Source organism: Nuphar pumila, chromosome 11 (assembly GCF_984573655.1).
Source record: "Nuphar pumila chromosome 11, dmNupPumi1.hap1.1, whole genome shotgun sequence".
In the NCBI taxonomy this organism is placed as follows: Eukaryota; Viridiplantae; Streptophyta; class Magnoliopsida; order Nymphaeales; family Nymphaeaceae; genus Nuphar; species Nuphar pumila.
The window spans coordinates 85,131,352-85,149,224 of NC_143259.1; the positions used below are offsets into that span (position 1 = coordinate 85,131,352).

At 40.0% G+C, this 17,873-nt stretch overlaps 1 protein-coding gene across 7 annotated transcripts in view; it reads left to right on the forward strand.

Moving 5' to 3' along the window:
* Positions 1-361: 361 nt before the first annotated feature.
* The window catches only part of LOC149822457 (5'-AMP-activated protein kinase-like protein), a 121,308-nt gene continuing 103,796 nt past the window's right edge, over positions 362-17,873 (forward strand). For 6 of the 7 annotated variants that reach the window (XR_016426021.1, XR_016426022.1, XM_089980988.1 and 3 more), the window contains exons 1-2: positions 362-821; positions 7,657-7,785. Coding sequence is in view for 5 of the 7 variants with exons in the window: in XM_089980988.1 (XP_089837114.1) it covers positions 610-821; positions 7,657-7,785 (341 nt within the window). In the remaining 2 variants the exon portion in view is untranslated. The remainder of the gene's footprint in view (positions 822-7,656; positions 7,786-17,873) is intronic. The other variant, XM_089980990.1, reaches the window with a different exon arrangement.

The window sequence follows — 17,873 nt, forward strand, 5'->3', positions numbered from 1 at the left end:
ACAAAAGGTTATCCTCTATTTTTAGGTTAGACGAGATTTTGGTACATTACTTGAAACGTGGTTTCATGGTGCTAATGGCGGGAAATGATAGTTTAGTCTTTGCAAATATACTAGACTTCGATGCTAAGTGATGCATACACACGAGGAAATGAGCCCAATGTGGTTACATACGTGACATTCATTCAGACCTGAGAACACGCACCTGCCTGTTCCGGAGAGGAACATATAACCTGCTTCGCAATAAGGTGGAGTCTTGCGGGCAAGTCCCTTGGATGTGAGTTCTGAAAGTTTAGCAAGTGCGAAAAAGTTGAACCCACGACACCTAGGCTTTACATGCAGCAGAAGGTTCGTGGATGCAAGGACCCAACTCTCAACCGCGTCAACAACTCTTGTCAAGGACAATGCACGATTTCCTGAAACAAAGACCTTGCTGCCACACGGCGAGCTTTCGGCAATCCCTACGAGAAAGGTTACCCCGTTTCACACTTTCACTGTTCATACCCTTTTTCTCTCCGATGATTCGCGCGATATCATAAAGCGAAATCTACACATCAAAAGGAGAGAATCCCCAAAGGAAGGACTCTCCCCGATTCCCGTTCACAACCACAAATGTCCATCATCTTCACCTTCCCCTTCCCCTTTCAAGCATCAGCAGCAACAGGAGCGGCGGCCATGGCCTTTTGTGGCACGCCATGCAACCCACAGAGCGCAAACCCCTTTAGCCCTCGGCCCAAGTTCGGCAGCTTCACGCCGGCGTTCCATCAAAGACCTATTTCCCGTTGTTTCATCTTAGTGGCCTCATCTTCTAAGAGTTCTTCAAGGTATCCACTTGACCTTGTTTCTGCTTCTTTTTGTTCTTTTCCCCCTTCTTTCATTTTGGTAGTTGTGACTGAATCACCGCATTCATTATTTTGTTTGAAGATTCTTTTTTTTTCTTGGCTCGCTGAACTGATTGTTTGAGCTAAGTGTAATGACCATATATCTGTAATGCATTATAGGTTGGATAATAGGACTCATTCTTTTAGCCTTTTCCCTGGAGCGGATGGCTGCTCATAGTATTCGATTCCTCAGTTATATCTTTTACTATTGTGGCAGGGAGCACTGCTTTGTGTCTTGTGTTACGCTTTTTTGGATTTTGATTCTGTCAGAGAGTGAAAGACACAAGCTTTCTGCTAAGTTATCCGCAGGCTCGTTTCTTGCCTTGCGGAAAGACTCAAGTCTTTAATGATTGTGCCTGGTGGAAGTTGTGCATTTGATTTCATTCCACCTCCTGCGTACCTGTTTATCTTCCACTTTTGCTCCCTTATCCTCCTCTTGTGTGATCTTCCCCCATTTCTCTGGTTGTCTTGATAACATGTTTGGTGTGGAACGGCCATTTATTGGGCGTTTTGAGACTCCTGATGTCCCAGCGGCACAATGATTTTCAATGTGTTTAAGTAAGCTGAGGATCCTCCCTCTGCTCTTGAGATATTTTAACTTCTCTTTCATTTATTTCACCTCTACGGAATACATTGTAATTAAAGAAGATCTTGAGGATCAAAATTAAGTTTAACTAACAAGGTGTTTTGATGTTTTCTTGATAACACGTAGAATTTGGAGTGATGAATTGAGAAAATGTCCAGCTTGGTGAAGTGAATGCTTGAACTACCACTCCCATTTTTTTGACAATTATATCTGATCGACTCCTATTTCTTTTTTTTCCTCATTGCCGCCACAACATTTCATTGTTGCCATCCTGGCCCCATCCACTAGTGGCCTGTTTTTAGTGTATCCTCGCAATCAGTCACCCTTAGGAGTTTGATTGTTTGTCTTGTTGTTTCCACAATTAATTAAAGTTTTTTTTTCCAAAAATGATACATTCACGACAATCTCCTCCACAACCTTTTCCTTCTTACATCTTTGAAAAGTATGATGATTTGTCATAAGCACATTCCCGTGGAATGTTTTAGGAATGTTTTATGATCTAATGCGCTTTGAAGAAGTATAAAGTTTGTTGCATACCACATGCATTGGCCTTACAATCTCTTTTTATCTTCAGAGAGTTGCCTTTGAACAAGTGAAACACTAATGCATAGTTTTATATAACTTAGTAAGTAATTCCAATTTGATATCTAATGGAGCTCTTTATCTTCTTGAGCTTTCCCAACAAGGATCATATTGCGCAAGGTGTATAGGAAAACACTAAAAAATGGGGTTTCACAGAAATTACATCTAATTTTAGGTTGATCTCCACTCCTTATTTGAGTGCCCTATTGCCTTGCCAAGTCCGTTCATGCCATATTCCTCCAAACCATCCAATAACAAAACCATTTTTTTTAAACCTTAACCTATTCGAAAAATATGTGGAAAGAAGCTCCCTTGAAAACTCAAAAGCTTTCTTCATCTTGCAATAAATCATGTCCAAATCAAGGTTGCAAGTATCGTATTGTTACTTGAATCAGTCGGGCCCAAAATAAGAAATACATGAAACAATAATGAATTGCACAAAATACAACAACAACAACAACAACAACAACAACAACAACAACAACAACAACAACAACAACTACGCCTTCATCCCAAAACAATTGGGGTCGGCGATATGAACCAACAAAGAAAATCATTATGGGTCTTCCACATGAATCCTTCTCCTCCATTCATTTCTATCCAATGCCATGTCCTCGGTGAGGTTCAAAGCATTCATATCCTTTCTTATCACCTCCATCCATGTCTTCCTAGGCCTACCCCGACCTCTTTTAACTAATATATTTTCCCATTTCTCCATCCTTCTAACTGGAGCATCATTAGGCCTTCGTCGAATATGTCCAAACCACCGTAAACGATTCTCTCTCATCTTATTTTCAATGGGTGCAACGCCTACCTTCTTACGTATCTCCTCGTTCCGAATCTTATCTTTTATTGTATTTCCACACATCCATCTCAGCATACGCATCTCAGCTACACTCATTTTTTGAATATGATGTCTCTTGGCAGCCCAACATTCCGTACTATATAGTAAACAAGCCTAATAGTCGTCCTATAAAACTTTCCCTTCAACCGCAATGGCATTCTACGATTGCACAACACTCCAGTTGCACTCTTCCATTTCATCCACCCAACCTTTATCCTATGATTTACATCTCCATCAATTTCTCCATACTTTTGAATGATAGATCCCAAATATTTGAAAGAATCATCCACCGATATTTCTTGCTCACCAAGCTTCACTACACTCCCATCACTACTTCGTTGCTTACTAAAACGACATTCCATGTATTCTGTCTTACTCTTACTCAACTTAAAACCTCTTGCTTCCAATGTCTGTCTCCATAATTCTAACTTAGCATTAACCCCAGCTCTAGACTCATCAATCAAAACAATATCATCAGCAAACAACATACACCACGACACATTTTCTTGAATTGATCTCGTAAGCTCATCCATCACTATTGCACAAAATACAATCATAAAATCAAATATGAAGCATTTATGTCTCTATGAGCTGCATCATACATCATCAAACATCAACTATCTCACAAGAACAGTGCTTTTCAATCGGTCTCTACTCATTACTTGAATGCCCCATTGCCATGCCAGAGATCATCTGATGCCATCTTTGTTGCAGTAGTGTGAAACTTGATTTATACCTTGATATAAATCCTTAATTTTCGGTGGGTGTTTGAGGGCGTAAGCCCCGAGTCAAAATTTTTTGGAAGGTAGTTTTGAAATTTTACTCATAATAGAGTTTTTTTTTAACTTAACCCACTTTCTTGAGTGAAAAAATGGTGAAAATGCACTCTTGAGCAAACCAATCTCTTACTTGAGCAAACCGCAAAAGCCCTCTCCCTTGCACACAAATCGGCCTCCAAATCGCTCTCATGACTCCTAAGGTGTGCGAATACTCCTCTAATAACCTCTACACAAATGATGAAGTCAACTTGAGGAGGTTTTTAAAACCCCAAAAATAAAAAATAACTTTCAACCCTTTTTAAAGTGCGTCAAAGGTGTATCATATGTAGGGGTGGCAATCGGGTCGGGTCGGCGGGTTGGGTTGGCGGGTCAGAATACCTCAACACGAACACGACCCATTTATTAAACTGGTCAGATGTGGCAAACACGAACACGACCCATTTATTAAACGGGTAACCCAACACGACATGGTTAACCCGTTTAATAAACGGCCCGGGTCGACACGACACGATTACACGACACGACGACCCCATTTATTAAACGGGTCGACCCGATAACATAGACACGATAACCAACCCGAATAACCTGTCTAACCTGAATAACACAATTAGAAACACAAAAAAAAATTGGTTGACCCGCCCGCCTGTCAAACGGGTTGCGGGTTGACGGGTTCGTGTAAATGAGTTGCGGGTTGACGAGTTCGTGTAAACGGGTTGACCCGCCCGCCTAACCCGTTTATTAAACCGGTCAAACGGTTTGGCGGGTTCGCATACCCCTAACACGAACACGACCCGTTTAATAAACGGGTTAGGCGAGTCGACCCGTTTACGACACAAACCCGTTTAAGCCAAACCCTAACCCGGCTAAGAAGTGGGTTGGCGGGTCTGGTCAGATTTTGCCACCCATAATCATATGATACATCATGATACATGGCTGTATCGTACGATACACACTCCTATCACAATATGAGTGTGTATTGTATCGCTTACGATACAGTACAATACTTAAGACATTGGACTAAATTATCCTCGAGCTCTCTAGGGTGTGTGGTTGCCTCTCTCAAGCTCTTTAAGAGTTTGTATGAACTGGCCCTAAAGGACATTATATGTTTTGACAAAAAATGTGTCATGCGATATGTGTCGTATCAGGCTGTATCATATGGTATATGGGCTTATCATACAATACACCTGATACCTATGTCACGCAAACGCTTCACTTAGCATGTGTATCCCGTGTCAATACTTCACGACACTTCATGGATACAGTCAAACCAGTTTCACACCGTCAACATTGTGTCATTAGCAGTGTTATCAAAAACGCGCCTTGAGGCACAAAAGGCGCACCTCGCCTTGAGGCGCGGCCCTTTGTGCCTCAAGGCACAATTTTTTTTTTTTACAACAAGACTTCTGAGACATAATCAAACAGATTTTTGTAGGTTAATCTCATATATTTTCCAGTAATTTCAGTTATGTAATAAGTTTCTTAGTATATTACTATATTTTAACTTTTGTTGGTTAATCTCGTATATTTTTTCAGTTATTTCAGTCATGTAATTAGTTTCTTAATATATTTCAACTTTTGTTGGTTAATCTCATATATTTTTCAGTTATGTAATCAGTTTTTTAGTTACTTTTATATGTTAATCTCATATTTTTTAGAATAATCTTATATATTTTAACTTTTGTAGGTTAATCTCATATATTTTTCAGTTATTTCAGTTATGTAATCAGTTTCTTAGTATATTTTAACTTTTGTTGGTTAATCTCATATATTTTCCAGTTATGTAATCAGTTTTTTAGTTACTTTTATATGTTAATCTCATATTTTTTAGAATAATCTCATATATTTTAACTTTTGCTGGTTAATCTCATATATTTTCCAGTTATGTAAATGGTTTCTTAGTATATTTTTTCTTTTATTGGTTAATCTCATATATTTTCCAGTCATGTAATCATTTTTTAGTTACTTTTATATGCTAATCTCATATTTTTAGAGTAATCTCATATATTTTAACTTTTGTAGGTTAATCTCATATATTTTCCAGTTATTTCAGTTATGTAATAAGTTTCGTAGTATATTTTAACTTTTTTTGGTTAATCTCATATATTTTCCAATTATATAATCAGTTTTTAGTTACTTTTATATGTTAATCTCATATTTTTAGTACTTATTTGAGATTTTATATTTCTTATTTGTTGTTATTTCATCAATAAAGCATTTCTTTATTTATTTGTATTTTTAGATATTTTTTTATAATTTTTTTAAAGTTTTCAATTTTTTTTGAGGCTTACGCCTCGCCTCGGTTTTTGGTGGAGCGCCTCGCTACGCCTCAACGCTTTTCACAACACTAGTCATTAGCTTTATCTTTGTTTTTTATGATCTTATTTACTTATTTTGTTCTTTTTCTTTTAAATGTTTTTATCAATTACATTACATTTCAATTTTAACTTAGTTTCATTATTTGATGTTCCTAATTAGAATGATTTAGAATTTCTGTTTTATATACACCCACACATATGCATACATATTTATGTGTACGACCATGTCCGCGTGTCGCCGTAATTTTTTAAAATTATCATATCGTGCCAAGCGTATGTGCATTGTTTCCCATTTCCACATTCGTATACATGTGACAATAGCCTGATATAGACAATATACATGCTCCAATTGTATCAAAAGCCACTTAGATACAATACATATTGTAGCATATCGTATGATACACTATGATACTTACAACATTGTTGCATAGCTTGGGCTCTTCACTAGATAAGGTATACTTCTTAACACCATTGACTGATATTTTCAATATAGCTCTCTATTTGGCTTTGAACTCACACTAAGATGGTATCAAAGCCAAAGGAGAGTATGCCTATTGGATGTTAATAGCTTAGGTTATTTGTAAACATATTATTTTATTTTTTTCTTTTTGTATTTGTTTCTTATATGTTTGTTAGGGTTATTATTGTGTTAACCCAACTAGACTTTAGTTTTGTGCCTAATGGTTAGTTGAATGAAAGATAGTAAGATGATGTGTGTATGTATATTGTGTAGAGAGTATGTCTAATGTGTGAGGGTGAGTGTTTCTCTATTTGCTATATATATGTATTTTTATTTTACATGGATGAAATATGTTTTTTTACAATTTCTTGCATGGTTATTTGTGTCTCATTACAATATTGTGGTTTTATTTTGTAGCCAATATCTTCTTTTTTGCATTATGATTTTTTTAGAAGTTTTTCTAAGTTTTTATTTTTTATTTTTTTTTATTTTTTTGGACTTCTATTAATTTTTTTTTGATTTTTTATGATATGGTATGATAGGATACATATTCTATTTTGTGCCTGTCCTATACGAGCACTGTTATGCTTTTAACAATATTGATTGGAACAGTTTTTAGTTATGGTTGTGGCTGGAAGATGTTGATCTGAGTCTCCGCTTTCTCTATTTTTCATTGTAGCATTTCCACTTATCTGATCTGGTTGGTGGACATCCACAATCAGCATTTAATGCTGTATGCGGTTTTCCAAAACCCACACCTTCTCTTTACACCATGTCCTTCAAGCAAATGTATTCTGTTGCTTGTACAAGTTCACTAATTTGTGTTGTTGGTTTCTGGTACATGTGCATCACAAGTTTGCAGGGCTGCTCTGTCTCCTTTATTGCTTTCCTTGCATTTTGTAGTTAGATGTGGTGTAAGAAGTTGCTATATTGGAATCTGTCTATGCTTCCATCATTGGCATCATGAGCTATTCCTATACCAAGATCAACAATTGCTGGATTATACACCTTCAAATACTTCCAGTTTTTTGTGTATAACGCGAAAATGCACTTCCATTGTTGGCTAGATGCTTCATAACTGGCATTAAATGGTTGCACAAAATTACCTGTTTGTAAACTCTTTCATGGTCTTGTCTTTAATTGATCCTTGACACTTGATACACTTGATTCTCTTTTTTTTTGTGTGTGCATGGAATACATGTCTAGCAGAAGTTCGAGGGTCACCAGACCATTTAAAAGCAATGCAGATCTTTGTAGGGAGCTTAAAGAATTCATCATGGCAGTTGGCCTTCCTCCAAATCATGTACCGTCAATGAAGGAGCTCTCTCAACATGGAAGGTCATTGAGCTGATCATGTTTGATAAAAGGAAAATTTTCACATGAATGTTTTTGGTCATATTAATCAAGATATCTTGTTTAAGACCCAGTTTAAAATTAACTTCACTGGATGAACTAAATTCATGAGTAGTAAAACAAACCTCAGTTTCTATTGCCGTGCAGTAAATGTTAAATTTTGCATTTTCATGAACCATATGCATTCGGAATTTTTTTATCTATCCAATTATGTTGCATTGATAATCAATTATTTCATACATATGAGATTTAACAAAAAAATTACATACAGTGATTTAAATGCACTAGGCTTGCAAGCGTGCAACATGAAAATTGTATATTTCTAGGAATGTAGTAAGCCCAGATGAAAATGATATCAAATCTTCTTTATGGCAAAGAAACAATGGGTAATATTTTGGCTCATTCAGTCAATTTTCACAATGGAAAAGAAACAACAGGTAAAGTTTTGGCTTGTTCGGTCTATTTAACCATCAAGATATAGAGCTATAAAATATGTGCACACTCATGCATGGCTTTGGTGCTTACATCACACTTTGATAAGACAATAGTTTAGACCGAACAATACCTTATCTTCATTATCACAACCAAAAGTTTTATCTCGACTTCTAACCTTGAAACCAAAAGAGTGGAACAATTTAAATCCACCAAAGAAGTTAACTGAAAAATGTCACTATAAACATTGAAATATGAACTGCATTTGCTGGAAACTTTTGTGCATATTTTCGGCAGTTACTAACTATGTCAATCTTTCCAGGAACTCGGAATAATGACATGCCAGGTGAGGATACTTAGAAAAGGGCAATATTAGCAGCGTTGTGGAGCCTAAGGTCATTTGTCTGGCTCTTAAATTTAATGAGTTAGTAACTATGAATTGGATCCTGGGGAATGAAATATTATTCTGGACCCAAATAGATATAGGATCCAGATTACATGTCTATTGATGTTGCGCAGTGCTGGTCTCAACCTCAGGTTTCTGTGACTTAACCACACAATGACAGCTAAGGGGGCACTGTATTGACTATGGGAGAATCTATAGAGGGATGCCCAATGCCTATTTTGAAATAGGATCTTGGGTTTGCTCAAAGAATCAGATTCAGCAATAGGTCTGCCATGAAAATCTGATGCCCATTAGAAGAAGAGAGGAGAACAAAGGATGGAGTGAGCAGCCATGATTCCTTCCTGTTAATTAGGTGAAGGGAAATACCTGCTAATAAATTTATAGTGCATGGTGGGTGTTCCAAATACAATTAGCCTAGGAACATAATACTTGACGATAAATGCAGTAACCTATTATGAAATGCAGGATTTAGAGCTAATGATAACTTTTATTATCACAATATGCAGTTGATCTGCATTCTTTTATGCCTAATATTTCCATCCAACTTTGTATCCATATCAATCCTAAATAATAACAACACTATCCTTATATTTTGTTTCAGCACTCAATCTTGTATGCTTGTCTGTTTTCTTCTTCATGAAGTTTTTTTCTCAAAAATATGCAATGACCAAAAGCTCACTTTTGCTATATGGATCACCAGCCCAGTCAGTATCTAAATATCCAATGATTGATTTTCAAACCTCTTATGCATATATACCATGTACTTATATTGGGAGTGTTTGTTTTCATTTTTAGCAATTGCAAGTACCGTACGATATGGTACGTGTCGTTACTATTTACTCTAACAATACGATACACACTTGTATCACGATATGAGTGTGTATTGTGTCATACGATACACTTTAGGTGCACTTTAAAAATGTGTAAACTTTTTCTTTTCTACTTTGGGTTTTAAAGATCTTCCTAGGGTCGATCTCTTCATTTGTGTAGAGGCCTTTAGAGGAAAACCCATACACCCATAGGAAACTTAAGAGCATTTTAGGGTCCGATTCTTGCGCAAGGAAGATGCTTTTGTGGTTTTCTCGCATAAGAGTGCATTTTTACCAATTTTTACTCAAGGAAGTGAGATAAGGTAAAAAATCTTTGTTCTTTGCTTCATTTGTCTATGATTGAAGTTGAAAGATGGTAAACTCCTTTTTTTTTATGTTTCTAAAAGATATTATTTTACTTTAGTTTTTTACCCTTAATCATATTTTTTGTCTTTAGAACTCAAAATTTGTCCCTAAGTGTCTTATTGAGCATTGTTTTATATCTTTCTAGTGATTAGATTTAGTAATCCATGCTCTAGGAGGTCGATGGAGGGTGGAGGTCTTGGAGGATGCCTCTTAAAGCATCCTGCATTGAAATATTGTACACCAGTTGACTTGTAGATGTGTTTGAAAGAAATAGTGAGTGTAACTTTTGTGGTTTTGTAATGCATGATCAATTGTATAGATTTAAATGTCATGTTGTGAGGCATAACAACTCTACCACGAAATTATCTACATATCTCATTCCTTTTGATATACGTGTTGAACTTCTTACTAGTCTTATATAGAAGATGATAAAAAAAAGACATGAGTACGCACAACATTTGTGGGAGAGAAATTTTCAGAGGTGGTTTTTTATTTAGAAGATGGAGATGACCCATCATCATCTCAAGCCATTGAACGATGCCATAAATGAAGGAAATCATTGAGCTGGAGTTTGATAAAGTGTTGAGAAAGATCATTCACAAGAACTACAAAGGTACATACAAAATACCCCAAAAAGGGTATACAACAATCAACAACAACAACAACAACAACAACAACAACAACTACGCCTTCATCCCAAAACAATTGGGGTCGGCGATATGAACCAAAATAGAAAATCATTCTGGGTCTTCCACATGAATCCTTCTCCTCCAATCATTTCTATCCAATGCCATGTCCTCGGTGAGGTTCAAATCATTCATATCCTTTCCTATCACCTCCATCCATGTCTTCCTAGGCCTACCCCGACCTCTTTTAACTAATATATTTTTCCATTTCTCCATCCTTCTAACTGGATCATCATCAGGCTTTCGCCGAATATGTCCAAACCACCGTAAACGATTCTCTCTCATCTTATTTTCAATGGGTGCAACACCTACCTTCTTACGTATCTCCTCGTTCCGAATCTTATCTTTTAATGTATTTCCACACATCCATCTCAGCATACGCATCTCAGCTACACTCATTTTTTGAATATGATGTCTCTTGGCAGCCCAACATTCCGTACCATATAGTAAAGCGGGCCTAATAGTCGTCCTATAAAACTTTCCCTTCAATCGCAATGGCATTCTACGATCTCACAATACTCTAGTTGCACTTTTCCATTTCATCCACCCAACCTTTATCCTATGATTTACATCTCCATCAATTTTTCCATACTTTTGAATGATAGATCCCAAATATTTGAAACAATCATCCACCGATATTTCTTGCTCACCAAGCTTCACTACACTCCCATCACTACTTCGTTGCTTACTAAACCGACATTCCATGTATTCTGTCTTACTCTTACTCAACTTAAAACCTCTTGCTTCCAATGTCTGTCTCCATAATTCTAACCTAGCATTAACCCTAGCTTTAGACTCATCAATCAAAACAATATCATCAGCAAACAACATACACCACGACACATTTTCTTGAATTGATCTCGTAAGCTCATCCATCACTATAGCAAATAGGAAAGGGCTTAAAGCATATCCTTGATGTAACCCAACCGTTATAGGAAAATTGGTTGTCACCCCTCCACAAGTGCGAACATTGGTTACTACTCCTTCATACATATCCTTAATTATACTAATGTACTTGAGAGAAACACCTTTCTTCATCATTGTCCACCAGAGAACATCCCTAGGTACTCTATCATATGCTTTCTCCAAATCAATAAAAACCATATGCAAATCTTTGTTTCTGATGCAGTGGTGAGGGTCGGCTGCAACTTACCGGCTGGCAGGAAGAAGAAATATGACTCTCACGTTCAGCAATGGGCAGAAAATAAGAGAGACAGTCACCCAAATTGATGGTGACTGGGTTAAAACCTCCTTTTATTGAAAATCAAGAACTTCAATGAACGAGAAACAATGTTGAATAATAAATGAAAATAGCAAACAAGGCAAAGGAATGAGACAAAAGGGAAAGAAAGTAAAAATATGCTGGAACGAAAAGGCTGCTGCCCAGGAATTAATCTTCTCTGCTTTCGTAAAACCCTAGGAGAGGGTTTTAACTATTCAGCTGGCGGATTCGGGTCTCGGGTCCAGTCATGGACCCGAGACGAGATTCGAGTCTTCTTCTTGATGGACCTGGATCTGGGTCACGGGTCTTGGAGTAGGGTCTGGGTCCATCCTGCCCTGCATCATTCTCCCCTGGTGGGAAAGAAGTTGGCTCTGACGACTTGTTGTCTCCACAGTAAGCATATAGATCAGACACCTTAGATGTAGGAGAAAAGTGCCAAGTTTTGGGCAGCCCAAGGAGGGAAGATCGGTCAAATAGGCCCGCTAGCCGGGGCAACCCGGTCTCCTTGGTGGGAAGGAGAACTATCCTATGACCCTGAAAGACAAATGTGTACGTATTCCTACGGCCATCATGGATGGTCTTACGGTCAAACTGCCAGGGACGTCCCAATAGGATGTGACACGCACTCATGGGCGCCACGTCACACCATACTTCATCGTGGTAATGCTTCCCCATAGAGAATCGAACTAGACAACGCAGGGTGATGGGCACCTCGTGACCTTGACCATGCCATTTTATAAGGTTGGGACAATTTTTCTGTTTTTAGGTTCAAGGTGGACACGACACTCTCGGACACCATATTCTCGCACGCTCCAGTATCAATGATAACATCACACGTACGGCCCCCACAGTTACACCGGGTTCTAAAAATATTATTTCGTAACCATTTCGTGGGGGTCGATTCTCGGGATGTGGTCAACACATGACGGATGGTTAACAAATTTTCGATGCTGCCATCGAACTCTACGACTTTCACCTCGTCATTCCCCTCAACAAGCGACTCACCCTCGCTCTCACTATCGGACGCAGACTCAACAATGCCCTCTGCTAGATGAGTGTTCTTATTCATGGTGGGACACTTGGACGCAATATGACCTAACTCTTGACACCTAAAACAACGAACAATGGACTCATGGGGCTTACCCTTGGATCTGGTGTGGTACGCGGGTCCAGACTGATCGGGTTTGCTAGGGTCGACTCCTTGGGTGGACTTTGAGTCTTTTTTCCTAGGGGAGCTCGCTCCCCTGGTTGGGAAACTCAACTTGGGTTGATTGGACTGATCACTACGGGATGTTCTATGTTCCTGCCTCCTTTTCAGTTTCTCCTCTACATTCATAGCATAACTACTTGCCTGATCCAGTGTCTCGACTGTGATACAACTGAAGTCGTCAGAAATAGCAGGACGGAGACCAGAAATATACCTCGTGACCTGCTGGCGGGCGGTCTCCTCGATTTGCACTCGTAGGGAGAGACGATGGAACTCCGCAGTGTAATCCGCCACAGTATTGGTGCCTTGACGCAGGGTCAGGTACTCCTTGTAGGCTCTTTCGGCGTGATCTGACGACACAAACTTAGACTGCATCAACCGCTGCATCTCTCCCCAAGTCTGTACACGCTCTAATCCCTGTCGCTCCCTCGATCGCTGCATCTCAACCCACCATGTCTGTGCTAGACCTCTTAACCGAGTAGAGGCTAGGGAGACACGACGGTGTTCGACGACGTCGTGGTAGTCGAAGAAGAATTGGACGGCATATGACCAATCAAAGAACTGCTCTGCATCGAACCGACCTGCGAACTCTGGAAGCTCTAACTTCACCCCATACATGGAGGGGCGCTCTGGTGCTCTCTGCTGACGGGCTTCCACCAAACCTGCAGGGTATTCATCCCAAAAAGTATCGTCCCACACTGCCCTATCATCGCGGTTCTCCTCGCCTGACTGCTGGTGTTGTGCTACTCCAATGACGTGTGGATGACGCTCAGGTCGCGCCGGTCCCTGCTGAATCTGCCTTGGTCTGGCTGGCCCATGGGCGGGAGCCATCTGTGTCCGACGTTGGGGTACCGGTATGACAGGTGGTCCTGCGATAGGCGGAAGGATGGGTCGGCTCTTGGGCTCTAGGTGGGTAGGAATTGGATAGTATGGGTTTGGGTTATAGGTCGGGTTAGGATAATGGTATTGGGTAGGATATGGTATTGGGTTTTGGATCTGAAGTGGGTTACCGGGTTGGTTCTGGTTCGGGTATTTGGTTGGGTTGGTATTGGACTGAGATGATTCGCCCGACTGGATATGGATCGAGCCTAATCCTAGACTATTCGTCGGACCCAAATTTGAATAGGTTGGATCGGGGATCGAGTTGTGGTAAAAGGCTTGGTTTGAACTCGATCCACGATCCATACAATGATGGGTCTGGTTTTGACCCGGCTCAACATCAAGCTTGAGCTCCGTCCGGGTCCGATACAGGTTTGGGTCGGTATGGGGTTCCATTTGGGGTTCGAAAATAACGGGTTGGGCCGGATTCGTAGTAAACTGCAATCCAAACCCAACTGGGTAGGCTGGATATGGGTTTGCAGGACCCGTACCCGCCACCGGGAACCCAAAGGGTGGTCCCTGGAAATCGGGTATGGGTCCGATCCTAGTGGGATCTCGACCGGACCCTGCTGGAGCAGGTCCGATCCCTAGGGGTTCAGTCCCCTTGGTCTGCAAATGCGCTGCAACAGCGCCCCCGCGCACAAGTGTTGGGAAAATTGACAGACCCACCCCAGTCTGGACTGAGGTGGGTGTGTTTGCAGCTTGACTCGACATCAGGTTCGGGAGGAACTCTGGGTTCGGCCCACGCAGACCGTGCTCGATTGGCAGCCCCTGCTGCGTGGGTCGTTGCCATGCTTGCGCGCCAACATGGCTGATGGGCAGGCTGTCTTCCCCCATTCTAGTGGCTGCGTTCCACGAATCATCGTCGGTGGCCTTTGGTGGGGCAATGGCTGGCTGACGTCCCTGCCTAACTCCTTCCCTGTACCACCAGATGGCACGACTAATGGGAAGGGTTGTTGGGTCACAGCCACAGATTCGACAGGGACAACACCAACCTGCTGAGTAGACGCTGATGGTGGTACTGCCGGTGAATCCATCACTGCAACTCGACTCTCTACCCCATCTAATCGCCGTGATATACTGGCCACGTCCCGGTATGACTCGCAATACGCTTTCCTGCATCTTCGTCATCATTTCCATCATCCGTAGCATTGGGTCTGTGTTGCCGACATCCTCTTGCTCGGTCTCTGTCACAGGATCGCCCCTCACCTCCGAACTCATCTTGCTGTCGAGGAGAAAGGCGTTGGCTTTGATACCAACTGATGCAGTGGTGAGGGTCGGTTGCAACTTACCGGCTGGCAGGAAGAAGAAATATGACTCTCACGTTCAGCAATGGGCAGAAAATAAGAGAGACAGTCACCCAAATTGATGGTGACTGGGTTAAAACCTCCTTTTATTGAAAATCAAGAACTTCAATGAACGAGAAACAATGTTGAATAATAAATGAAAATAGCAAACAAGGCAAAGGAATGAGACAAAAGGGAAAGAAAGTAAAAATATGCTAGAACGAAAAGGCTGCTGCCCAGGAATTAATCTTCTCTGCTTTCGTAAAACCCTAGGAGAGGGTTTTAACTATTCAACTGGCGGATCCGGGTCTCGGGTCCAGTCATGGACCCGAGACGAGATCCAGGTCTTCTTCTTGATGGATCTGGATCTGGGTCACGGGTCTTGGAGTAGGGTCTGGGTCCATCCTGCCCTGCATCAGTTTCTCTCTCTATTTCTCTCAATAAGTTGTCTAAGAAGATGTATAGCTTTCATAGTTGATCTTCCAGGCATAAAACCAAATTGATTCTCCGATATCATGACAACCTTCCTCAACCTAGACTCAATCACCCTCTCTCAAAGTTTCATAGTATGACTCATGAGTTTTATACCACGATAGTTTGTGCAATCTTGTATATCACCCTTATTCTTATATAGAGGCACTCATTAGGCATCTTATTTGTCCACCAAATCTTGTTAAAAAGATTTGTCAACCATTCTAAACCTTTCTCTCCCAAGCATTTCCAAGCCTCGATAGGTATACCATCTGGGCCAACTGCCCTTCAAAGCCTCTGCAATTTCTTTCTTTTGAATCTTGCGCATGAAGTCACAATTCATCTCATGAAAAGGAATGGACAAGTCTCCAAAATCTTGAGCATGACTTTCATTAAATAGCTTATCAAAATAATCTTTCCATCTCTCCTTAATCTCCTCATCTTTGACTAAAACCCTTTGCGTTTCATCTTTGATACATCTAACCATACCCAGATCCCTCGATTTCCTATCTCTCATCTTTGCAAGCCTATAAATATCCTTCTCGTCCTCTTTGGTATCCAAAACCTCCTTATATATCTTATCCCTCGCGTTTCAAACTACTTTTTTAGCTTTTTTCCTTGCTATCATATACTTCTTCAAATTCTCATTATCACGACTCTTACTTAGATTTCTATAACACTCTCTTTTAACCTTAATAGCTAATTTGACATCCTCGTTCCACCACGATGTATCCTTACCTAGCGGTGCACCGCCTTTAGACTCACCCAATACCTCCTTAGCCACCTTTCTCATGCCACCCGCTATCATATTCCAAATTGATCCTGAATCCTCCTCGAGACACCAATCAACTTCCTTAACTACATGCTCTACAAACATTCCTTGTTTAGCTCCTTTCAGTGCCCACCACTTAATTCTAGGATCTATCCTATGTCTATCCCTTTTGCGGCATTGTCTAATTCTAAGATCTAAAATTAAGACTCTATGTTGTGTAGCTACACTTTCTCTCGGTATAACCTTACAATCGATGCAACAACCCCTATCTCTCTTTCTAAGTAGGAAAAAATCTATCTGACTCGTACTAACCCCACTTTTAAATGTTACTAGGTGAGACTCCCTCTTCCTAAACCAAGTGTTTGCTAAGATCATATCATAGGACAAACCAAAATCTTAAATCCTTTCTCCACTTTCGTTTCTTTCACCTATACCATAGCCTCCATGGATACTCTCAAATCCATTCCTACTAATGCCTACATGCCCATTAAGGTCACCGCCGATGAAAAGCTTTTCTCCATAAGATATCCCTTGTACTACTTCATCTAAATCTTCTCAAAATTGACGCTTAATGGAATCATCTAAACCTACTTGAGGTACATAAACACCAATAATATTAATAATCTCCGAACCTAATACTAATTTAATAAGTAAAATCCTATCACCCTTCCTACGGACCTCAACTACATTATCTATAAACTCATGACTCATAACAATCCCTACTCCATTCCTATTCCTATTTATTCCTGTATACCAAATCTTATATCCCCAAGGTTCTATCACTTTTGCTTTCTCACCTACCCATTTGGTCTCTTGTAAACATAAAATATCAATCTTTCTCCTACACATGACATCTACTAACTTTACCAACTTACCAGTTAAAGATCCTATGTTCCAAGTGGCTAACCTAATTTTATGGTCTTGGACTAACTTCTTTACCCCCACCCGTCCAACAAAGTGAGGGAACCCTTGCCTATTTGACACCACACCCGGGCGCCGGTGTGACGCGTCGCTTCCGGGCGACGACCTAGCAACCCTTGCCCATTTATCACTGCCTCCGGGCCTATAGAGTACAACGCGTCGCTGAGTAGGGAACGCCCCAACGAAATTCTCATATTGGTTCATATTCATAGGGTATGACTAAGTTTTTATGCTGGCTGTCATAGGGTATACAACAATAAGAAAGAAAAAAAATATATTATTGAATGGGAATCGCCCTTGAGAAAAGCTTATATTGTAAAGGGGCAAATCCCCATATTTATATTACATTGCGAGAGGGTAGAAGAGAGAGTCGTTAGGCTCCCAACGACTTTAACGTCCAACGACTCTTTTACTTTTTGACTAAGTCAAATATTGACTACTCAAAAAGGCTAAAAAAGTACAAAATAAAAAGAAGAAAAATCCTATTCTAACTAAATTAAAAAGAAAGAAACAATTCCTAGTTAGCCTAGGATGTTACATATTATTAACACACTCTCTCTCGATACGATTGAATAACCAAAAGTTTGTCCAAGAGAGTGAAATCGAGGAACATCTA